This window comes from Xenopus tropicalis, chromosome 8, assembly GCF_000004195.4.
Source record: "Xenopus tropicalis strain Nigerian chromosome 8, UCB_Xtro_10.0, whole genome shotgun sequence".
In the NCBI taxonomy this organism is placed as follows: domain Eukaryota; kingdom Metazoa; phylum Chordata; class Amphibia; order Anura; family Pipidae; genus Xenopus; species Xenopus tropicalis.
Genome location: NC_030684.2, coordinates 106590251 through 106615918, shown reverse-complemented (window position 1 = coordinate 106615918; position 25668 = coordinate 106590251). Strand labels below are relative to the sequence as shown.

Here is a 25668-nt window from a genome sequence, read left to right as displayed (position 1 = left end):
ATTAACTGGCCCCCTGCATGGTCCTCAGATTCAGGCTGTAATCCCCCTGTATTGTTTAAATATGTAATCCCCTGTGTTTTTCACACCTTTTAGTTTCTGCATTGTTCACCCCCTGCAGTGTTCACACCTCAGGCTCAGACTGTAATCACTCCCATTGTTCACTTCTTTACACCTCAGACTATAGGTACTGTAGGCAGAGTATGCCACATACAGCCAGCATAGGGCAGGTAGAGTATGGCACACACAGGCAGCATAGGTCAGGGAGGGTATGGCACACACAGGAAGGGTAGGGCAGGCAGAGTATGGCACACACAGGAAGGGTAGGGCAGGCAGAGTATGGCACACACAGGAAGGGTAGGGCAGGCAGAGTATGGCACACACAGTCAGGGTAGGGCAGGCAGAGTATGGCACACACAGGAAGGGTAGGGCAAGCAGAGTATGGCACACACAGTCAGGTGTGTCTACAAAAAAATCATTTAAATACAAATAAATCCCAATAGGATTGTGTTGGGATCAAGAACAAAATACAGTTTTTTTTTATCACTGAGAAAGGAGAAATCATTTTAAAAATGTAAATTATTTGATAAAAATGTAGTCTTTAGGAGATGGCCTTCCTGTAATTCAGAGCTCCCTGGACAGAAGACCCTTGGTGGGGCTGGGATTTATTTTTTACATATTATATTTCTCTGTACAAAAGCATCTAGGGTAGCTTAACCTTTTAAGTGCCACAGATCGTAGATTCTACAGTCTGCAGTACTTCCGAGTTTGGGAGCGGAGGAGTGGCTTTCTCTCCCCACTTGTTCCCCAGCCCCTAGACAATGAGCAGAGGTGGGGAAAGAGTGGCCCCTGGGGCGCGATCGCCTAGAAGCCCCATAGGAAACAAAGGGCATGTGGTTAATACGTGCCTGTGGTTTCCTGCTCTACTGCCTGCCCCCCTGCACAGCTCCACTCACTGATCACAAGAAGAAGACGATCCTCTGGTTCCTTGGTCCCTCCTGCCTTCTTCTCTGGATTTCCAGTCTGCTTGTCCCCAGGTTAGTGTCACATACACACACAAACACACACTTATTACACTAATATACCTTTACACACACATACATTTTGGGGGGGTCTGGGGGGTTTCACACATTCACAGCCATCACACTTACTTGCACACACATGCACACAACACACAGTTTGCCAATGGTACACACACACTTACACAATTTTGTGTTTTTTTTTTTAGTTATGCATAGGTGTTGTTCACATTGATTTTAGTGTTTCTTTTTGGATTTTAGCAGTTTTATTGCATTTCGCATTGTTCTGTGTTACTTCTCTTTGCCCATGGAAACTTTGTCTGCTATATATCGATTTGGGTGCCTCTGTACACCACATAGTTTGGTAAATCTATGCATATTGGGCATCAAACTGTTCAGTAGGCTCCTGGCAGTCATATTTAGAATGTTTTATGTTGATACGTTACAAAATGTGGGCAATAGAGAAACAAAATAACTCTGAATGCAGGAAGAAAGGTATGTTGTTCTGGGGGTTGTACAGAGTAATTTTGGAGATTTAAAAAAGAAGAAAAGAAAAAGGGTTTACTTATTATTTAAGCAAGTTAAGCCAACTAGGGCTGTAGCAGGAAGTTCTCTCTGGGTAGTCCACATACCACCAGCTCAGATATGTCTGTAAGCATAATAAAGTCTGTGTGCATATTTAGGCATCAAATCGGTACAGAGTTTAAAATATCTGGTCCCAGGGAGGAAATATAAGGCCTCTGAACCTATTTAAAATAATTAACCTCTGTCTCATACAGTGTTTGTCATCCGAGCAGCGAGGGACCTCTTTGCTAATAGAATTCACCAGAATGCTGTCAACTCGAGAGCAGAATTTGGGTTTTACTATGAAATTATGTTGAATTTTACTAGATAAGGATTTGGCTTTAAGCCTCAGTGAGTCATTTTCCTATGGAGGAGCCCCAGAGGTTTTTAAAAAGATAATTGCAAATATTAACATTTGGCTCACATCAGCTGTTTCACGAACATAAAAATCATAAGGGGGTTTCTCAGCAATGACTTGACTCTCGCCTGGAAATGTCGCAAAGGCTGCACCAATGCTAATTACTCTTTTTCTCAGCACTACAGAGCCGCCTTCTTGTCAGTTAAATATATGTGTCTGAACTTACCAACAAGTTAACATCTTTTTAAATGGAATAGTGTTTGGCAAATATAATTTGCCTGTAGGGTTGCCAACTTTTGGCCAGAATTATACTGGCCTTCGTGTGGGAAGATGATAGCGCTTCTCTGCTGCTCATTTCCCTTTATACGACTAGGCCCACTTCAGTTCCACCCACTGTCCCACCCCACCTGTCCATTTCCCCACCCCATCTACCCATCACCCCACCCCCAGGGAAATAGGCTGATGGGGCTGGGAAATGAACAGGGACATTGGGCAGAACGGAAGTGGACCTATTCGCATAAAGGTAATCGGGCAGTAGAGAAGGTCAGGAAAGGGATGGATTTATAGGGTAATACAAATTTACTGGTAAATTACTGGTAAATAACATTGCTGGTAAATTTGTAATACCAGCCACAGCTCTAGCTAGTGTTTTACCAACTATGCCAGTCAAATACCAGCCAATTGGCAATCTTATTTGCCCGTTGGTGAACAGGGTGTGCTCGAGCCCACTAGAGTACCTGATACTCAGGGCCCATGGTTTAACAAACATGTTAAAGACCTTTAAGAAAGCTTGATACCTGAGAGTGAAATGCTACCATTCTTGCTATTAAATATGCATAATTATGTTGCTTCTGTCACGAAAGCCATGTAATGTATGTGCTGCTTCACCTGACTCTCCAGTTACTGCCAATCCACCATTTGTAGCAGGTTGTGGGTTATGAATATGTGACTCACTGAGACTCGTGGCATCTCTCAAGGCACGCAGGGATCCTAGAGTCTGTTTTACTTCCTGGGGAAAAGAACTTCACAGTGTACTTGTATTGTGCTTTTAGCACTCAATAAATATTGTAATATCTGAATAATGTATGCTTGCTATTGGCCTGATGACATTGTACAGTAAAAAAATGACTCTGTTGTCATCACAATATAGTAGGTACATATTATTTTCACTGTTTATATTTATGTTTTCTAGTATTTATCACTATTTCTCTGTTGCTGTTTCATTTATGGCAATGTATTGAAGCTATAGTATGCAACTGCATTATTTAAACTGCATGTCAGCAATTGCACCACTGTTCTGTCAATGATGGGCACGTGAGCCAGGGCTGATGTGACGTTTTCACATTATGTTCCCATGCGCATGCTTAGCCTTTCTTCTGTCTGCTTGATTTCAGGCAGACTATAAATTAAGGGAGCCCTGTACTTTGTACATTGTTTTTTAAATTGTTGTTGGGGCCAGTGCACTGTTTTGCCTTAATTCTGGGTGTGTTTAACCACATGTTCTGTTTTATGTACCTGTGTTAGGCCAGTGGCACACAGAGCAACCAGATCTGCTCCTGTCTACACTGTTCTGTAGATGGAAACAGCATTGACCCATCAGTGCCCGTCAGTGTACACACAAGACATGGTGAACAGGAGCAGATCGGCAAATGCTGTGTGCACCACCGCCGTTATATACATGTGATGCTGGGTTTGTTTTGCAGTTCTTGATGGTTCTGATGCCCCTCAGTTCTGTGTTTAATATCAAACAGCTGCAAAGTCCTACTGGGGCCTTATCCTTTTTCTGTCTTTTCAGACAATATAGCAGCAGCTATTAGTGTTTTCACACTGGATAGCACCACAATACAATGAGACCAGCCCCTCTCTCTCTCTCTCTCTCTTTCTGTTTAGGTTAAACATGTAAAAAAAATAGAAAAAAAAATCTCAAACTGTTGCCATGGAAACAGTTGCATCTGGAAATGTTTGCAGTGCGGAAAAGCCTTTTCGACTGTTCAATGAGTGACTCATGACACTTATAAGAATCTGTTCCTCCTATCCTTCTCTAATAATGACCTGAATGTGCATAATTCACATTATTATGAGGAAGTACATACCTGTACTAGGTGTACACATCTAATGGGTCCACTTATTGCACAGCGCTGCGGAATATGTTGGCGCTTTATAAATAAATGTTAATGTAATGTTAATGTAATGCTACTACTTACTAGGCCTGCAACAAATATTGTGCCTGTTACACTCCTCTGCTTTATTCAGTTTAGGGTAAGAACTTAACGGAGCGGTTGAGTTGCCCACAGTAGATCTTTGCTATTGCGGACAACAAACTGCTCTGAAAAGGCTTCCCACCGGCAACAATAGGAGTTCCTGGTGGAGAGTCCTTCCCATGGCTTCGGTAATCTGCAGTCGGGCGACTTCGGAAAAAGAATTGATGCAAAGGGTTTTACACCGAAGACTCCTATTGTTGACGGTGAAAAGCTTTTTCGAAGAGGTTTGTCGCCCACGATAGCAGAAAACTATTGTGGGGGACTCAACTGCTCCGTGGGTTCTTAGCCTTAACCTGAAACCTGTATCTTTAGCATCTCTGCCCAACTTATGTGGGGAGGGAAGGTAGTCCAGCAGCAAAGCACAGTCTAATAATTCAGAGACAATTTTTTTTTTTTAGATCTCATCAGTGCAAGATAATGGAACATGGATTTATAGCTCTGAATTTTATACTGTATCTGTGCTATTAAACCATTGGTTCTGGATGCTTGGCCCCTGGCCCCTGGGACATAATGGAGTTATTTCTGTTTTTTGAGGCAGCACTATTTCTGTAGCATGATGCATAGTACCGTAAATGCATTTACACTTAGGGGCATGTTTATAAGCTGGGTTAAATTATCAGTGTCAGACTGTAGTGTCTGGTGGCCCACTGAGGGCTGCAACATCAGGGCACATCCCGTCTGAGGCAAATTGGGGACAGCTCCACCTTCCTCTGGATCAGCTTCAAGTTAAAGTGGCGATACAAAAGCATATTTTAGCTGCTGATTTGGGTCCTTCAGATTTTGCAGCTTATCTGCTTGTATATGGGGATCCCCGATGGTCCCACCCAACCAATATCTGCCTGAAAATTGGCCAGGTATCGATCGGGCAGGTTTGATTTTTTAGTTGGATTGGGGACCACATTGGCTCATTGATGTGGTCCTCTCTTAGACTTTTCATATCACCTTTATTATAAGCAGATATAACCCATATTGGGGGAAAGATTTGCTCATTTGGCGACCTCACAAAACATGCCAATCTTAAAGGGTGGCCACTTTTAAGCTTGCCATACACGTTAAGATTTTTAAAAGATCTTTTCGTTTTGTAGCACCAAACTCCAATCCTAAAATGATTTAAAAGTTTGATTTGCCCATCAACAGAAACAACCATTTCAAGCGATATCATCTAGTTGAATCTAGGAACACTACCTGCTTGATCCTGCAAACAGTTGGACAATGGACAAATTTAATTGTTAATGACAAACTTTTCAAACCTGCTTGATCCATTTTCTGACCGATGTCGGATGAATAATCGCTAGCTGTACAATGGTTTGGTGCCCACCTTATAATTATGTTTGGTGCCAACCTTACGATAATTTGACTGATTTGTCAGATTGCACTGAAATTGAGGGTTAGGGAGAGAAAAATCTCAACATGTATAGCCAGCTTTAGGCAGGATGTAACTTGGGTAAAATGTTGAATTTGAACATGATTTTATGTATTTTGGTGATCCATAAGGATCTGAATGTGATGAATGGCCACTGGATAAATGTTAATTTTAACAAATTAATGTGGTCACCCTCTATATGAGGAAAGAGAAGTATTATCGGTTGTGAATACTGAGGAATTAACAGGTTGTGTAAGCTAATTTGACAGTCCAGATAAACGGCTGTATAGTTTCCCTTCCATGGTCATATAGGCATATCTGTGTGTTTCAAATGTACAAAGAGAAAAAGGAAATAAAAGAACAATTGCCTATTCTGCCAGTTTACCTGCACAAAATCCTAGCCCATTCTATAATAGCGTCATTCTTTGACTACTGAAACGCTCTGTTAATTGGCTGTTCTCCCACAGACTGTCACTCTATCCCATACTGAATGCGCCTGTCGGCTTTTTACACCCACTTGTTACCCTTTTGTTGTTACCTCTTCACATGTAAGCTTCCATGGTTTGCCAACAACTGCCTTAAAACATATATCTTATGACAAGCTTATCCTCAGTGTTGCCAGTTCACTATACTGTGTGTCTGTCTATAATAACAGTATACACACCTCAGCCCCTGACTAAAATATGTGCAGGATTTTCACTTTCCAGACTCCTGGCAATGCCCAAACCAAACCCTGTTTTTCCATTTTTTTAAGACTTTGGTTTTGTCCTCCATGGTTTTCTACCTAAAAACTCAAAATGGCTGGCTTTTTCCATTGTGTTTAGGGGAAAATGGTCCTTTCAGGTAATTCGGTATAGACTCAGCTGGTCTTTTGGAGTTTTGATACCTTATTTTTAGTCACTCACGAAATGTACAAAAATAGTCCTGTGTGTCATAGGCCAACACATGAGAATACTATAAGAATAATTTTCTTCCCAAACTTGTTTTTTATATTTGCACTTTTTTATTTTCGGCAGAGGAACAAATTTCTTGCTGAGATTCTACATGGAAAGTGGGACATGTCCCCTTAGCGACTTACCAAAATATATCAGTCAGCATAATAATCCATAGAGCCCTAAGAACATGAATATTTAATGGTTTAGATGCTTTGAGTTATATATTTCCATCCTGTGTTAGTCTTAAAGATTTGCAATAACACAATTTCTTTGGAGACATCAGCAAGTGCATGTTTTGCCCTAAGTGCACAGCTCATTCAATTTCTGTATTTTTAGAGTGTATTATTGGCTTAAAGGGATGCCATCATCACATATTAGCCCTTTTTACTATTTAATTTGCTTTACACATACTTTAATAGTGCTGAGTTATATCCTGCCTTGCTGAAGATTTATATAGATGATATTTCTGTCTTAATAAGGCTTGTTTTTCTGCTTTAGCCAAAGCTTTTATGTCTTGGCCAACCATCTTGTAAGTATTAAAGAGGAATATGTTGGGACAATAGACTTTAACTCTGATGTATACCTTGACATTCTGACATAATTTGCAGTTGTTCTTTTTACTTATTTGTGTTTACATTTTGCCTCAAGCTAGCATTGAATTTAAGCTACTTTCTGGTTGGGTCAACAACAACAAGCCACAAAGCAGACTGATTCCAGGCTAGATTTTTTTATTGTTATTATTACTATTAATTTTTTCTGTTACATATTCTTCTATTCAGACCTTCTCTGTTTTTCCTGAGCCTGTCAATCTAAACACTACCTGGTTGCTAGGAAAGTAGGATAAAAGTCCAGTTGGCTGGATCTAAAGGCAACATTAATAACTGCTAAATGCATTCTCTATCTCATATACAGATTGTATACTCTACTCTGAAGTCTAAAAAACTGAGAACATATTTTACCCCCCTCCCCAAATTACACTACTTCGCTTAAAAATTGTTTTCAGTGGAAAAGATATGGGCAGCACAATGGTGCAATGGGTAACACTGTTGCCTGCCAGCCAGGGCATTGTCTTTAAAGAATATGGCTAGAAATGCTATATTTTATATACTGAACTTGCTGTGCCAGCACATATGTTCATGATAGTTATGAACCAGACCTTCAAAATCATTAACAGCATTGTCTCATCTTGTTAGGTTATATTTTGAGTGTCAGTGATACTGACGTGCTCAGTGCTGCTTAACAACAAATTTAGGGGTTGTTGGAAATCATCACATAACAGCAGCAAGTGAGGTTCCATCTGCTCAAAGAATAATGCTATAGGGCTCCTTAATAATCACTTTCCGCAAACCCTAGCTCTCCAAAATAACTAAATGCCCGGTGCACACTGCTGGAGGGATCGGCACCCTCCCGAATCCAATATCACAAGAAAAGGCAAATGGCACTCAGGGCTGCAAGCAAGGGAACAAACCCTTTAAATTTTTATTGCGGAGGTGCAACGTTTCGGGGCAAGATAACCCCTTTATCAAGCATCCTCCGCAATAAAAATTTAAAGGGTTTGTTCCCTTGCTTGCAGCCCTGAGTGCCATTTGCCTTTTTTTTTTATATAGTTGGTCCCTAAGCTCAGTAAATGACAGAGAATGTGCAGTGAATCAGCAGAAAAGAAGATCTTCCCTGCTAATGGGCTGTGGTCACCTTGGGCTGGTACAGAAGCCACTCACATAATATGAAGCAGTTCTATCCTAATCTGTTAGGGTGTGTTCTCTGCGCTAGGGGCAGGACAGAGCTTTGAAGGAAGTAGCATCACTACTACTGCTGCTAAGTGGTTCCACAGACCACAGAGGGAAAGTCAATGTGACTTTTTCTATACTGCTCAACATTCTTTTGTGTCCATTGCAGTCTTTGGGCATTTTTTTGTAGAAAAACAAAGTTTGCTTCACACTAATGGCAACTGAAATGTGTGTAGTGAAGAGGTCAATACCCCAATGTACTGTTAAATATTTCTACAAAATAACACTTGTTCTGTATACACAGAACAACAGCAGAACAGAAAAAAAATAAAAAATAAAATACAGTAAAAAAAGTAGCTGTGGAATTAGTAGTATATGATTTTTTCTTTTATTGTGGAAGCATTGCAAAAGGAATTTGCCAAATGGTGCTCTCTGAGTGACTATTATTAGTTATTAGGAAGATGTTTCTGTTTACAAAGTTAAGATTGAATGTTTTAATAAAATTGCTCTTATCGATCTTATATTGTGGCTTCAGTACACTGGCTGCCTGGAGTGGCTACACAATATCACAATAAAGGCTTACTCGGCACAGTATGAAAGTGCCCATTTACTGGCCTTTCATTTCATAAATGCTACCTCTGAATGCTTTCCAAAATATCTTCTTTTTGGTGCTTACTAATTATTTTCAAAAGCAGTCAATTTTTATCTAGATTCTATGCCATTTATATTCTGAATACAGAGCCCCAACCATTCAGGTCTTGTGAAGTACAAAAAATCCAAGCTTCTTCAACATGATTGGGTGTGGTGACATGCATTTTATATGTACTAAATTTATTTGGAAATCTGTATTGGGATTCATTAGAGATGAAAAATGTTGAGGGCTTTTATGTGCAAATTTTGCAGCAGTGTAACAAACTGCTGTCATGTATAAAGAGAATAACTATGCATAAACAATTTGGTAGATTTTGCAGTATTGTCAGGATCACTGGTTCATACATAGCACACAACCGAAAAGACGTAAATTTGGCAGAATTATGAGAGTGCTAGAGGAATTATGGGCTTTACCGTTTTTGGCCAGAAGATTATAAGAAGGGGCGGTATTAAATAAGTGGAACTGGAACTACAGGCAGCCATTTACCTGGTTATAGGAGGACGGCAGAAAACACCATTTCCTACTAACAGCATGGGGTGCTATGAGAGGGTAAGGGCAGATGGTATGAGAACTTGCTGTTGTTTATGCCTCTTTTACTTGTAGACAAAATTGGTGTATTACTTTAACTGCAGTAGGGATTTATGAGTGCCAAACATGAACTATGGTTTGGGGAAAGGGGGAACAAAAAACTAAGGGGTATCAGTTTTAGCAATGGGTTTTGTTTAAGTGTTTAATGTTAATATAAAACATGTTGTTATGTACAGCCTTCAGTGGCTAGTGGTTACCCATGTATGTTCATTAATGCTATTGGCAAAGTTCTAAAAAGATAAGGGTTGTGGGTTGTTATGATGATCTGGGTTATAGTTAATATAATTTACAGTGTTTATAAATTAAGCAACCTGTGCCTGTGTGCAACCCTGGGTTGTGAGGTTTTGGGACAGGCGTTTAAAAAAGGACACTTGAAGTCTTCTCTTGTGTGTTGTTTTCTGGGAGATTCATAAAATATATATGTTTTTTTTTTCTCTAGATAGAAGATATTATCACACGGATGCAAGATGATAAAGCTGGTGGAGTACCAATCCGAACAGTCAAAAGCTTCCTGTCGAAAATTCCCAGTGTGGTGACAGGTAAAAGCACAAGATATTTTCTTTATAGCAGATAACACTGGTGTAAGACATGTAAGCCATATGCTGGCATGTTGCTAGTTGTGATGAGCAAAATTTGTTACCAGATACGGATTCGCTGCGAATTTCTGCATTTTGGCATTGACGGATTGTTTAGCCGAAACGGGACAGATTTGCTCATCACAATTTGCTGCAGTGTTAGAGATTGCTTTTGATCATAAAATGGCAATCAAAATACAATTTATTATTTATGTATTTATTATTAATTATAATATATCTTTTTTTTTTTTTTCAAAAGATTTAAGTGTCCGTTTACTAAAATTCCTAAAAACTCATGGCCTGTTATCTCTGCAAGTTTTCTTACATCAAAATTAACGCTGCTTGTTTGTTTACTAAAGTGCGATCCAATAAATTTGTTCTGCGCAAAGTATAGTTAGTTATACAGGCATACCAGTTCATTTCAGATTTTTTTCTTGCAAGTTTTATATTGGTCATTTAGGTCAGATGCATAATCTGCCTTAAATCTGGCAGATTTTTTTTCTTTTGTGCCACTGCGAAAGTCCAGACTAATGAAATCGAATATAATATAGTATTTAATAGCAGTTTATGAATGCATTAGTAAATGTAACTATGGCCAATGAAATAATATTATTAATCAATTATATCCGCACGATAATAATTAGCAATTAATTCAATAATAATGCATTTCTAGGTGTCACTCTTACTCAGTGGACTAATTCTCACTGCTATCATTGAAACAAGTTGACGAAATCTCTCCCAAGGAACAGTATCTGCCATTTTTTCACATAACAACCCTCTCTGGGGGGTGATAAATTCGATTTTGTCTTTATCCGGCATTAATTCTGGCAATAGACTTTAGTAAACTTGGTACAAAACCTTAAGTTCCGTGCAAGTGAAAATGTATATGTACTCAGAAAAACTGTCCTTAGTTAATACACCTGCTCTGGTGTTTTTTCTGATGCAAATCAGCCATCTAACACACTTTAGTAAATGGGTGCCATAGTCACCTTTTCTATTTGCATAAGAGAATGCATTTCAGTCTTCTTCCATCCAGAAGAAGACTGATAAAATAAATAAGCCAGGGTCCTTGGTCATTATTTAAATAATAAGTTAGATTAACAATTCATACAAGATCATTTAAGACTGAGGCAGTGTGCAAAAAACTGGGTACAGTCTGACATTCTTATGCACTTTGTACACTTCTTACCACTTTCCTTGAAATGCCACAGGTTTCTGCATATAGCAGTGTTGTATTCGAAAGGGAGATATGTAGGAGTACCCCTTCTTGTCCCCTAAGTTGCATGTCATTCAGACAAGTAAGGAAGCAGGGAATACCAGTTCTGCACTCTGCACATTACCCTGGGTTGTTTTTTATCCAGTGTGAGTTATGTAGTGCAGCCAAACCCCAGTCAGAAGTGCTGTGTGTATAAGCAGTAGAGGGAGGGGGCACTCTTGTACTTCTCCTATGGGTAGTAGTAAATGGCCCCTGTGTATTCAGGAAACAGGTCCTCAGTGGACTGAATTATTTCCTGATTGAGAGTTTATTTGACTGTGTGATAGCCACATGCAGGAATGGATCTACTCCTATAAATGCTTTTTAATTTATGATGCATTTAACAAAATAAACCACTGTTGTTTACAAAGGGCTTAGTTGACATAAGGAAGCTTGTTATGAAAAAGCCTATCAGTGCCCTTTTTTAAAAAAAAAAAAAGGTTTCATTAAATGTCTCTAAAATACTTTCTGGAAATATATATATATATATATATATCTGTCTCTTATCTTTACTGTGTACTGTTTCCACATGACCCTCACTGTTGATGAACAGGTCATGTGTTATAGAGTCTGCCACTGCTAAGGATATAGTGGGGCATGCTAACATCAGGTGGTATGCAGATTGTTATATATAGGGTGAGTATAAGGGCGAAGACACACGGGGCGATTTTCACTATAGAAGAGCGCGAGCATAACTGCGACAATTTGCGCTGCAACTAATCGCCCCGTGTGTCTTCACCCCAAGGGTTGGAAAAAGGGCAAGAAGAGGCAGCAAACTTACACTGGGCACATAGGCTGCTATTTATGCCAGTGCTTCAAAATCATATAAGAGAATGGCAACAATTCTGCCTTATTTGGTGAGCCTGGCCCAAGCAATGGATGCCTTAATTTGTGGCAAGTATATTATTTGAAGGGCAGTCTCCCTTCTATGATGTTTTTTCTTAAAAAGAGGATTTTACTTATGCCCTTTGAGTGTAAATAAAAACAAATGTACAACCCATGATGCTATAGCTTAATTACTCAGGGGGAAGACCTTCCTAAAATAGAAATGAGGACATTTTTAGCAAGAAGGAGAATCACAGCCTTTCTGTTTTCTATGCTGATTCTGAGGAACCAAACTGCAGCCTTCTTTGTTACCCAATTAATTCTGCTCGAGCTACACGCTGTCATAGTGACTTATTCCAACACATAATAACAGTGGCGTTGCTAGAAAAATGTCAAAATATCAAGTGTGGTAAACCAGACGATGATACATTTATATTGGTTTGGGTTTAAATAAAGCAGTGCTTTTTGCATCGCATGTGAATTAAAAATAAAGGACCTCCTTGTTTTCTTATATGATTTTGCAGCTCAGTTTATATTCAGGTAACTTCCGCCGTTTCATGAGTGAATGGGATCTGTGAACTAGAGTTTGTAGGAACCTCAGGCAGCCATTTATATGTTAGGATATGTCAATGGATGAGTTGTTTTCCTTGGCTGGAGTAACCAGGCTCACTTACCTCTCCTAACTTCCATCTGGAGGACATTATAGCAAGATATAGATCTTTGGGTTGTATGAATTGTTCCTGATGTACTATATATATATATATACTGTATATATTCATTTACATTGAGTTGTATCATGTAACACTTTGGAGAAAATGGCGTAAAAAATTCTGTATTCTAATAAAATTGTAATAAAACAATGTTGTATCTTGAGTTATAACATCAGGCAATCTCTTTCTCATTTTGCTTAGCATATACTGGCCAGAGAATACAAAATAGGCAACGCCGTGACATGTGCCCTTTAATCAAATGGCTGAAGTGATTAGAAAATGCCAGTGGCTAAATATTGGTCATTATTGTCCCTAATTTTAGGTTATGGTAATCTTACAAAAGGTCATTTAGAGCTTTGTAACTCAATAATATCATTCTGTAAAAATATGAAACATACATTTGGATATGATTATAGCTTAATCTCCTTTTCTTTTACTGCCTGAATTACTGTGTATTAATATATTGTACCTTTGACACAACTGAACTAGAGTGAATTTTAAGCTATTTTTTATAAATGTTTCCTTTGTCTCTTTAGTAAGAAAACAGTACTTAGGTACTGGTAACTAAGCTGCATAGATCCATAATGGTGGCAAAAAAATCTTCTTTGGTTTATTTAATATTTAAATGAGTTTTAGCATACTTAAGGTATGGAGATCCAAATTATGAAAAGACCCCTTTTCTGGAAAACCTCAAGCAAATCCCAAGCATTTTCAAAAATAGATCCTATATCTGTATTAACATTTCTTCTACTGTCCCATTTAAACAAGCTATTCTGCATTCTTTTGCCTTTTCTCTGTAATAGTCATATAGTTTTTATGACAATATATTGGTGCCAAAGCAATTCAGGGATTTCATTTTTAATAACTATTAAGATGTTTCATTAGCTTTTAGTTATGGCAGTCCATATACTGTGAACACCCACAGGTCCTATACAGCAAGAAAGTCTCTAAAGACAACATGGAAAAGGCAATACAGGTATGGGACTTGTTATCCAGAATACTCAGGACCAGTGGTTTTCCAGATAAGGGGTGTTTACATTATTCAAATCTCCATACCGTACATCTTCTAAAAGTAATTTAAACATTAGATAAACCCAATAGTATTGTTTTGCCTCCAATAAGGATTAATTATATCTTAGTTGGGATCAAGGTAGTAGAAGGAACTGCTTTATTATTACCAAAAGCATTATTAAAAATGTGAATTAATTAATTAAAATAGAGTCTATAGTAGACGCTCTCCCATAATTCTGAGCTTCCTAGATTTCTAGCTTTCTAGAAATGGTTTCCAGATAATGGATACCATACCTGTAGTAGGCTTTAAAGTTAGGCGTGGAAAGGGACAAAGAAGACAATGGTAATTGTAAGGAAGTCCCTTCCCGATGTGAAACTGTACATCTTGCTCACTTCAGGGTCAACTGCCTGTATAGCAGGAACCAAAAAGTGCAGTAAAATGGATTTATCCAAAGCTTACAACACATTCCGAAATATTTTTCTTCAACTGTAAACTCTATCCACCTTTTCTGTGAATACTCCAACTTAATATATATGCTTTTAATAACAAGTTGTGTTTTAGCATTAGCATAATTATAGTTGTAAAGACCACTGATTATATTGTAGAGCTGCAGTGTTCTTCACAACAGATTTCACCCTCAGATGTTACTTGGTGTGAAACTAATTAACATGTATTGTGTCTTTTGTATTCTGCTTACTACAGATATGTAATTTATTAAAATCGAGCTGCACACTGACGTTTGTGGAAGCTGTTATGTATAAAATTAAAATAATTGCTTCTATTGTGAAGACTTGGTGGACCCAATTCATTAGGATCTATTGACTTTTTACATGGTTCTCTGTTGCCTGAAGCCAAATGTATATGTTATAAATATCACTTTACTGTTGATTCTGAGCTGCTTTTGACATTGAGATTAATAAGCACCCCCAAGGGATTGTGCAGAGCTTTAAAATCCTGGGTCCTCAGTTGGGTTACGTTTAGCTATCTGCACAGTATTTGTATTTTCTCTCTGTATGTGTTGAGGTCCTATATTTTCCCCCATACTAGAAAAATATAGCTTTGCAAACAGATTAAAGGGACAATATACTCCCCTTTTTTTACATGAGCTCAATATTTGCTGAACATCATTTTTCCCTGTTTTTCTAATCATGGCCTGTGATGTTTGTTATTATTATTATTATTTTTTTTTTTAAATGTCAATTTTTTTTTTGTTTTGTTAAAACAAGAAACAAATAAACAAAATAAAAAGTAACCAACAGTTTCCAGGTCAAGGCATTTGCATCAAATTTACCATATATACCAAGTGGTATATATAGTTTAGTATGTACTACAACATTTAGAAAATGGTATAAAAAAGGTGCTTCAACCAGGTGACCAGATTCGTTCAAATTTGGTCTGAGTGCCTTTGGTTTCTGAAGTAAGTGTAATAAGAGTTATTGCCTTATTATCCAGTTGTTGCTATGAGGAAACACTGGGTATGGTTGCATCAATTCAGTGCATTGCAATGTTGTTTCTAGCATAGAATAACAGGACTGATACTGGTTGTGACAATTATATTGTCCAAGATGCCCAGGAGTTACATTTTGGGCAGTGTCATGTGGGGGAGCTCTAGGTCAGTTGCCAGAATGTTAATGATATTTCACCAGATCATATGGAAAAAGTTCTTGTGTTTTTGTGCGCATTTGGGACAGGAGGCATATATCTTTCTCTCCATTTTAAGAGTCTAGTGGAAATGATATAGATCTGATTTAGGATTTTATATCTTTTTTACTATAATATATTATAAATATAAAAATATTATATTCTTCACAAGTCTTAATCATTGCACTCATGTTGATCAAGAGGGTAGAACAGTGGTAGAATATCTACAAATTTTTAATAAAATTGCTAGTGATAGGTGTGTCTGTTGTCAGATCTGCCCGCATTATAAAAACGAGCAATAAAACTGACCATTCACAGACAGATTTTAACAGCATCTTTAGAGTTGGCAGTTTATTGCATCATTTATGGCACCAATTCAATGGCCTGCCTTTTATCTGACCACACTATTGGACATTTTTAAAAAATCCATAGGCCGAGGTCAGTATCAGACTATTGATGTGGTCCTGTCCTCACAGGTCTGCATAAGCCCCTATTATTATCTGATCGTTAAACATGAGTTTATCCAAAACATATGTGCTTAAATTGGCAAATGATAACTAATGAGCTGTTATTTATTGCTTCTGGTCAGCACGTTTGCATCTAGTCGTTAGGTCCCACTTTGTCACTGGTGCCTGAAAACCTGATTTGTGTTCTTACACCCAACATAGGGTTTTTGGCAACGTGAGACCCTATGATTTTCTATATAGGCAACCAAAAAAAGGAGCTAATGTTAATTATGTGTCAATTAGATACTGTATATCTGTATCAACTTTTAAGAGCTGCCAATTATTTTCTGCATGTGGTACCAGGATACCTACAACATTCTCATCATATAAAATCAAACCTATATCATTTGTGACATGCAGTGCATTAGATTTGAGTCCCTTATTTAGTTGGGCAAGCATTAAATATTCTGCATTAGACACCAGCTTATTATACTGAGAGCACTGAGAAGTGTAGACTTTAACATACAACTGATATAAATACATAGCTGTTTAACATTAGTATCATTTTGCTAATATAAATATAATATATTATTTTGACTTTGCATACCACAAGCTTCTTTCAACTACATGAAATACATGTGAGGAATGGTACAGAGATTATGGTGCTGACATGAATCCAGGTATCAAATACTGCTTAGACAGGTCCAACAAATAATCATTACTCTCTTACATTATTGCTCAACGCATAATTACCTGCTGCATAAACCTTGCAATCATGAACACCATTAGCTCTGGCACTTCTCTTGAATCAGGTTCCTTATTAGGATCCTAAGATAAACAAAAGGATTTTTTTCTGGATATGGAACCTGCATTTTTATTTGCTGGAACATGACAGCTTCTCATTCCACATAAACTGATATGCAGTAGAATTTGTAGCCCTTTCTCAAATAGATAATCCCTTTTTTTGAGTATTCACAGTTTAAAGGGGCAGTATACTTTTTTAACATGAGTTCAATGAATATGCCTATTGTTTTAATTAGGAAATATGTGTATATAATGAATTATTTTTTACATTAAAGATGTAATCACAGTCTACTTCCTGCTCCCTATGAGCACAATCAAAACCCATACTTCCCAAAATTTAAAAAATGAAAAGAGGGACAAAAGGGGCAAATTTTTTGACCACGCCCACTTTTGTTGCTACACCCCAATTACCACACCCCATTTAAAAAAAATACTCCTTTTATATAGTTGAAATGGCGGACGCAAAATGTGCTATACCCTCATACTGTACTACCTAAGGAAAACAATATAGCTACATAAAATACAAATATAGAGAGGAGGCAGTCGTACCCCCATACACAATGCCCCCATAGTAAGTGCCCCCATACTCAGTGCCCCCATAGACAGTACCCCCCCATACACAGTGCCCCCATACACAGTAGCCCCCCATACACAGTACCCCCATATGCACTCTGGCTTCTTATGTGGTGGCGACAGGCCCTTTTATAAGATTGCGCCCCGTGCGTACTAACGTCACGCATACACACGGGCCGCAACCTTATAAAAGGGCCTGTCGCCACCACATAAGGAGCAGAGTCACAGAAGAAGCTGTAGCGCCCGGCTACAGCCAGCGCATCCCGCTGTGCTGGATAGTTCAATGAATGTCCCGCATTTCCGTAATCTATTACGGAAATGCGGGACATTCATTGAACTATGCGGGACAGCGGGATGCGCTATAAAAACCGCGACTGTCCCGCGGAAAGCGGGTATGAAAACCAATCAGCAGTCCACTGGGAAGCCTTTTGTATAATGAGATGAGTCTTATTTGAAAACCTAACTGTCCTGGGGAAGAAGCAGCAGGCTCAGAATGGAGTTCTACCTGCCTATATATGCAGCACAAATGACTTCATAGCCAGTAATAAGCAAATCTCTTGTTTCGCTTCTCTGAAATATTTGTGAAACCATGCAAAAATTTGTGAAACACATCAAAGTCAATGGGCGTCACAGCAGCTTTCTACTCTTTCTTTTGACAGCTACTTTTTCCATGCAAAATACTATGGGCAGTTTTTCATGGTAATTTTTTTTCACAGGGGCTTTTTCTGTGCAGAATGCATTGGGGTCTATTGGTGGTTTTTTACAGTGCCTTAAAAAATATTCACCAATGACAAAAGGTTTAATTTAGCCGTGAATCCTTACCTAGGAAAACAATATTGCTCATCTCTATTTGTTGCCACAGAAAAAAGACTCCAGGTTGGTATTATGTGCTCCAGATGGCCACATCTTTGGATGCCAATGACCTACCCAGTCCAAGGTTCACCAGTAAAATATGTTTTTAAAAGGGTCATGGTTTTCTGTTTGGCTATTCAGTTCTATTGCTTTTAGTGGCCAGATCACTCAGTCATGGTGGTGTGGATTGGGGGGAGATGGGTTGTGGTAAACATTCAAAAAACAACTTATACATAACATGGAAATTGGTCAAGTTGTATGTAACCTTGATATAAATGTGATCAGCTTTTACATAGGCGATAACATTGTTTAGATTTACACGCAGGGCCTCAACTATCATTTCAGGATGTCATGAGGTTGGGATATCTTCCATAATGGGATATAATGGAAATTTGAGTGTAAAAAATGGTAAAACCATTTTTCTTTAACAAATACTTATTTTTTTAGAAGAATAGAATTTTGTGGATCAAGAGATGAATTGAGTTTGGATTCAAAACAAAGGTTATCAGAAAAAAGCGAACTGGGCAAGAGAAGAACAAAGATGTTCCTCTCACTCAACTGCACTGAAAGTGTGAGGTTCCTGTGGGAAGGGAGCTTCCACTGTATGTTTTTCATGCTAATGCGGCTATTATCTCTCAGAATTGCCAAACAACATTCACAGCTCAATTAACGCCTAATTGAGAACATTCCAGCACCAACAAGCGTGAACTCATTTTTCAGAATGTTCTCTGTGACAAGATTTTCTGATCTCAGCAGATCAGTTTTGGATATATGTAGTATGTCAGTCTTGTTTTGTAAATTTGTTAAAAGAAACTGCAGCTTTAATGTTTGCACCATGTGTCCACCATGTTTGGTTCCCAGCTAGGATTTGTGCATATAGTGCATATATATTTAAGGGGAGGTTCATGAATAGATGGGCCTTATATGGATAGCTGACAGCTGTTTCTTGCTAGGCCATTTGGAAGCTACAAGGACACTAGAGTCAGGCCTTTTGAGAGCTGGGTAGAGAGATTAAACCATGGCGGAAATGGAAGGCACTCAATCAGCAACCCCAAACCAGGCTTGTAGAAACAAAACTGAAAGTATAACATAGCTGTGCACGTGCTATACTTGGCACTTATCTATTTGTTTGCAGGGAATAGATGCTTTGGTCTCTTGCTACAGAGAGGCCCCTTTTACTGTAAACTGTCTTTGAGAAAAATTAAATATACAATTCTGTTCTAACTCATATCTAAGGGATTATTTATCAACAGGGTGCAAAGTGCAAAAACAGGTGCAGGTTTTCATGTTTTCACACTTTAAACCCTTCCCCACCAATGAAGACCCAAAGGCACAGTAACGTTATGGGAATCGGTGTGGTGCCACTCAATGACAAGCGGCAAGAGAGGGTGGACTAGGGGTAGAAATAAAAAGGTACCTGTCTGGCACCCCCCAACGTTGCAGCCTAAGCAATTGCCTCTTCTGCCTACCCTTAGTTCCGGCCCTGTATCAAACACACAAAATATATGTAGTCCCAAAAGAGGAGCACTCACACTAAAATATATATATATTATATACCATATATATAAATAATGTAATAGTCCCATGAAGTATAGAATTCAGTAGGTCTTATGCAAGCAAAGACAACTTCTTATAGATTGATCACACCTCAAATTTACAGTATATTCAGCCATCTGATAATACCCTTTCTAAGAGAAATAGATTGAGGTTGAGGGCAGTTCAGTTACCCTTTAAAAGACTTAGGGAGGCATTTATTAATGTTCATGTAACATTATGTAACTATGTAACTAATACAAAACTTTGCCAAATAAAAGCTGTAAAGGTCATGTCATGGGAGTTGTCCTAGGAAAAAAGTGATATTTTATTCATAATGAAAGTGAATTTTCCAAACTCTGCCTTATTAACCATTATTCATTGTATTTAAGCACAGTTGCTTATATACAGTCAAAGGTTCCTTTGGGCGGCCTTGTGTCTAATAATTACTGATTGTTGCTTATAATGTACTGTTAATGGTTCAAGGGACATACACATGCTAAATCCATTGACACAATGGACCAAATGCAAAGGTTCTGTAGGAAAGGGCATACACAGTATGGCCACCTTTGTATTGATCTGCTGCAGCTCCTTCTCACTGCTTATTTGCCCCATACTCTGGCCAATGTGATGCATCTGAAGATTTTGACATTTTCAAACCTGTCCATAGTAAATAGATTTAGTATGAAACTAATTACAATTTTACCAGGCCACTCCATTAGGTAGTAACCATGTATCTCATCTACGTAAAAAAAATCATATTCTTAGTTACATTTATTAATGATTTTCCCATTTTTGTCAGACCAGGTCTTCAAACTTTGCCCTTCCAAAGTGCATCAGTCTGAAAAGTACAATGAAAAAGTCAATACATAACAGAGGAATAAACAAGATAAAACACAGCGGATGAGCAAAGTGTATAAGCACACAGTGTCCCACAGAGTATCCGCTGGCAGGAAATGTATCCAGATAGAGCCGCTGTTCTGACAGTTTTATCTGTCCCTGGAAAAGTAATATAATGGAAGAATTAGTTAAACAGCATTAAATTAAATCCATATTGGCCAAACAGCAGTGCCAAGTTCTGCAGAAATGCATTCATATTACCTGACTTAGTCCTACACTGACATCCCCTCCCTGTAACCAGTAACCTGCTACAATAGTTGGGTTAAAGCTCAGTGCAGATGTGCATCTTCTATAGCTGGCATAACTGTGCATAATATACAGGCCTGCCTGTCACTTCTCCATGTGCATTAGCCTGGGTGAATGTCATTAAATAACATTAAGATCACTGGCAGGTAATACATGAGTACCCCCCCTTTAGCTTTGCCTTTGGATTTAGCTCGAAGTATCCAGTGGCAGGCTGGGGGTAATTTCTTTGCAATATTTTTATTTATCATATAGGCACGGCCCCAGGGATGAAAATAGGGGTAGGCAGAAGAGGCACATGCCTAAGGGGCAATATTAAGGGGGGGGGCTAGGCATGTACCTCTTTTGTCCCCTAGTTCAGGGTCCCACAGAATTGTTGCATGGCCTTCCACAATTGCACCACCCATTCCTGCTTGTTGCTCTCTTGCATGTGGTTGTAGAATGGGGGGAGTGAGCAATGTGCTATCAGATTTGGGTGCAAATTTTGCTTGGCCTGGCACTGACTGCACCCCTAAATCTGCTGACATAGTCATGGGGTCTGCGGTTGCCTATATGGTTAATAAGACTCTCCTGACAAGCAGAGTGGGGTGTTTTGCTGATCACCCCATTGTTTTTGTTTTTATAAGTTCAAGACGTCTAACATAATAGCAAGTGCTTGAATGGGTGCAATTGCTTGCATGCAGTTAACCAAATTAGTGTTCCATTCATTTTTACTGGAGACAGCAGGGGAGTCAAAAACTTGCAATTCATTCAGTACAGGTCAGCTTTGCGTATGTAGCTGCATACAGATTTGTATGTTATACCTCAGTTGCATGGAGAAACATTATAAGCATTATGTAGCACAAAGGTCAGTACAAAAAAAGGAAAGAACTATTGAAATTACTTTAAAAAAAAAAAAAAAAAAAATAGAGGAGATCGTTGACAAATATGGGGCTAAGATTTGGAGCAAAACAACACTTTTTGGGACTTTGAAAGTTGCACCTTGAGGCACAAGTCTTTACTCTTCCTATTTGTTAGTGATCTCCAGCCTCAGATAGAAGGGTAGATGGGTACATGAGTGTCCCTTGGCACACCTCTAGCATGTGTGTTATTCAGAACATGCATCCTGGGAGATCTTTCGAGCTAGGGGACCACAAGTCATTAAGAATTTCTATACTACCAGCTTCCAACGAACAGAGTTGTGTTCTACTGCAATTATGCTCTTGTACGTAGCCCTTTAAGTGGGTGCAAATGGACCCAAAAGAGTTCTCATTAAATTCATGAAAGTTTTGTGTACAAGTAAACCACACAGCACTATAAGATGGATTAAAAAGTTAAAAAGAATCCAGAGAAATAGTATTATTATGTAATGGTAGCAGCTCTTCCTGTCAAGTTCTATGGGTCTTTCTATACAAGGCCTGTGAGGTTGCCATCCTTCATGTGTATATTGTGCTTATTTTTATTATATTTACCATTCCCACTGGTAATATAGAAGTCAGGTGGTCACCCTCAATGCCTTTATATCTCTCTTCTATATGGAAGTGTTGCTGATAAGGCTTGATCTGTCAGTTGTGATGTAGCAGGTTAAATGTCTAAAGTGGTGATAATGTCATTGGTATTCTCAGTGCAATCGCCTGTTACTGTATTTCATCAACAGCATCATCAGAAAGGGCCAAGATGTCTTCTGTATCAGCAAGACACATGTCTGAAACACAGCATAGATATATCTAATAAATAAACTCATTCTGTACATTAGCAAAGGGTAGTGATACGATACACTTGGTTCCCTGGAACACTGCTTGACCTGTGTAGAGAGAGCTTAGTACAAGGGCTCTATATTGATGAACTAAAACCGTTAAAATAATGAGCTTGCACATTGATTATTATGCATTTACCTTGTGAGATTAGAAAGACATGAAATACAACACGGCTGCTTGTTTTTCTCGGACTCTTGCTGTTTGGAATGACTTTAACAAGCAATTTAAGGAGCGTATGTACTCACTGAACAGTCAGCCTTGTACTACAGACATATTGATCTGATTGAAATTGATGGCCATGAAATGTAGAATGTGCTGCATTTAGTTTGTTAAAATAAAGGGAAAACAACATCTCAAAGTGATCCTAAAAACTATCAATAGCATGGTCACTTTAGTTTGAGGTGTGCAGTTGCACTGTATTATAGCAAGAAAGTGTAATAAAGGGAATATTACACATTATGTTGTGTGTGAACCCCAGTGTTTCAAAAAACAGTCCTTTGTTAAATGCATTCTAAGTACCTAAATGTTAGGTTTTCTCCAGTTGTGTTACTAGATGGTACTTTAATTTATGGCCGAAAAAACATTATTAAGTTGAACTATTTTTCCTAAATATATTAAAGTTGCTTATTATTTGGTGCTGTATTAGGCCCTCTACAATCCTGGGGCCCCCTGCAGGGTCTGCTCCCTCTGTAGTTGTGCCCCTGGGTTTCTCACACACCATGTATACCTTATGTTTAATCCAGCAACTCATGCATTCCTCAGATTGTTAGCTGCACAAGCACCTTCTCCTTACCTACTTCTTGGGCTCAACTAGAGATCTCTTTGGTTTTGAAAGGGACTGTCCAGTTTAAAACATCTTGTCAGGATTTCAAACCCCCTTGATAATGCTCCATCGCCCCACACCCGGTTTCACAATCCTGCCCCCCAGATGTCAGTAGCACATCCCAGCATCATGACCTGGCCCCACAACATATCACCCCGTTTCTCTGAAAATACAGCAAGTTTTGTGAAACAAGGTGCCTTCCTTTTCAAAGGTGTCTGTCATTGTCGCTCTATGAGAATACATAATAATAAACATTACTAATACCCCCTTCTTTTCTATTAAGGATTCCACCATATCAGCATAAAATAAGGATCAGCATGCACAATTTGGTTTCCCATCAATATTATTACCATCAACAGGAAGCCCATTAGCAGGGCCTGAAACATTGCTCACTGTCAGCATCCATCACATTATTCAGAATAGTCATGAAAATCAAAGAGAAGAAAAATCCCCTGGCTGTTGTCATGTGGAACAGATGTTGTACACAATTTTACCTGCAAACTAGCTGGGGACTGTACATGTTCACTGATGAATGGAGAAAACATTTGTAGATCTATAATCAATAATGCATTTTTACAGTAGAAATCCATCCCCATGTTATATTTGTAGTATACAGTAACATTACTAATAAAGCAGGTAATAAAATAAATCATTTTTATGTGTTTATATTACTGACAATCAGATTTTTCTTTATGGTCAGTCCATTGCCCTTACTAGCAGTGTGTATATATTGTTATGAGTTATTTGCTTCTACACATACCTGTTCTATAATGAACATTATTGACATACGCACCCTAGTTGACCTCAAGGTAATATTTCCTGGCAATTTAAAAGCTACCATTCAGGCAACAGCTTACTAAACTATATCACAGATCTGTATATAAAGGGAATTAGAAGTGCTGATAAAACCTTGTTGCAGAATTCTATATACCAACACCCAACAAAAGTGATATTCATAAAACTTCTTTTGCCCACTACTCATGCATATGCCAGCTGATAAGTAATAATGTGTGCAATGTCAAACAATACCAATGTCCATTAAAGGCATCCATTGAGGGGCCCTGGAAATCTATGTTTTGTGTGTCAGAGGGGAGCCCAAATATTATGTCTATACTGGGTCCCAAAGGCAATGTGGAATGCTTACCAGCCCTGTGATTTATGGTCGCATTAGTGTTTTATTATCAATCTGCATCTGTATCCTTGGAAGAGCAGCATTGTCCCCAGAAGACCACTTTATTACTGTAATAATTAATACTGTTTTTCTACAGCCCAAAAATCTGAAACTTAAATGTGCATTAATCATAATTTATTATTTATTTAGCGACACTTGAAGTTGGGTTACTGTTTGCTTCCCCCAATGGAAGCAGTTAACTACTTACACATTTTATAGTAAACAACATTATTGTGAACCTATTGCATAGTATTGAAATACACCTATTACATAGTAAGGAATCCATGGGAAAATACTCTTGTAAGACCCTATATATGTTCTTCTCTATTCTCCTATTTGATATTAGTCATGTGAAAACCAGGGTAGTTGCCTTTGCTTATAAGCTCAGTTTCTGGTTGGATACAAGATTTAGACTGTTAGCCTTACTATAAAGCACACATGACAGCTGGTGGTTGGAGTTTGCCAGAAAGTTGGAAGAGGTTAGGAATATTGGGATGGCATTGGGACACATCCCAGTTATGAAAGATATTTTCTTCTATGGTGACATTGATACTCTTCAGTCAGCTATGCACTTATTTCCTTTAAATATCCAATTTACAACCCTCACGTTTTATCCCCTTTAAGATTATGTGGAAGCCCATCCTAACTATTTAGTCTGTGGCTAGTAAGTAAAAATGCTTGTGCACAGCAGACATCTGATGCCGCCTTTCATATTTCAATATCATTCTTCTTGTCCAAGCAGCAACCCTGTAGATTTATTGCAATTCCCAAGCGACATTTGATGTGCTTCTCTGATTTTTCCTATTCTGTAGTCTGGTCACACAATGAGCCCTAGACACTTTGTTTGTTCACTGCAGTTACTGTCTGGAGCAACATTCAAATTCTCCTTAACCCCTCTGTGCCAAATAAACTGCACAATGAAACCTTTAGTCAATGTAAGGACTAAATGACTGTGGAACTTTATTAAACGCCCACTGTGACATACTAATATACAGCCATGCATAATCAAATATGATCTTTTTATGCTTTGTCTTACATTTGTTTGCAAACAGTGACCATGAAATGAGGGGTCATGATCACATTATAGTTTAGGAATTGCATAACT

At 38.4% G+C, this 25668-nt stretch overlaps 1 protein-coding gene across 3 annotated transcripts in view; it reads left to right on the top strand.

The window, feature by feature from the left end:
- rgs6 (regulator of G-protein signaling 6) overlaps positions 1-25668 on the top strand; it is a 194293-nt gene that overhangs the window by 100968 nt on the left and 67657 nt on the right. For all 3 annotated transcript variants that reach the window (XM_004917248.4, XM_002936882.5, XM_012969437.3), the window contains exon 3: positions 9904-10003. In XM_004917248.4, coding sequence (XP_004917305.1) covers positions 9904-10003 — 100 coding nt within the window. The remainder of the gene's footprint in view (positions 1-9903; positions 10004-25668) is intronic.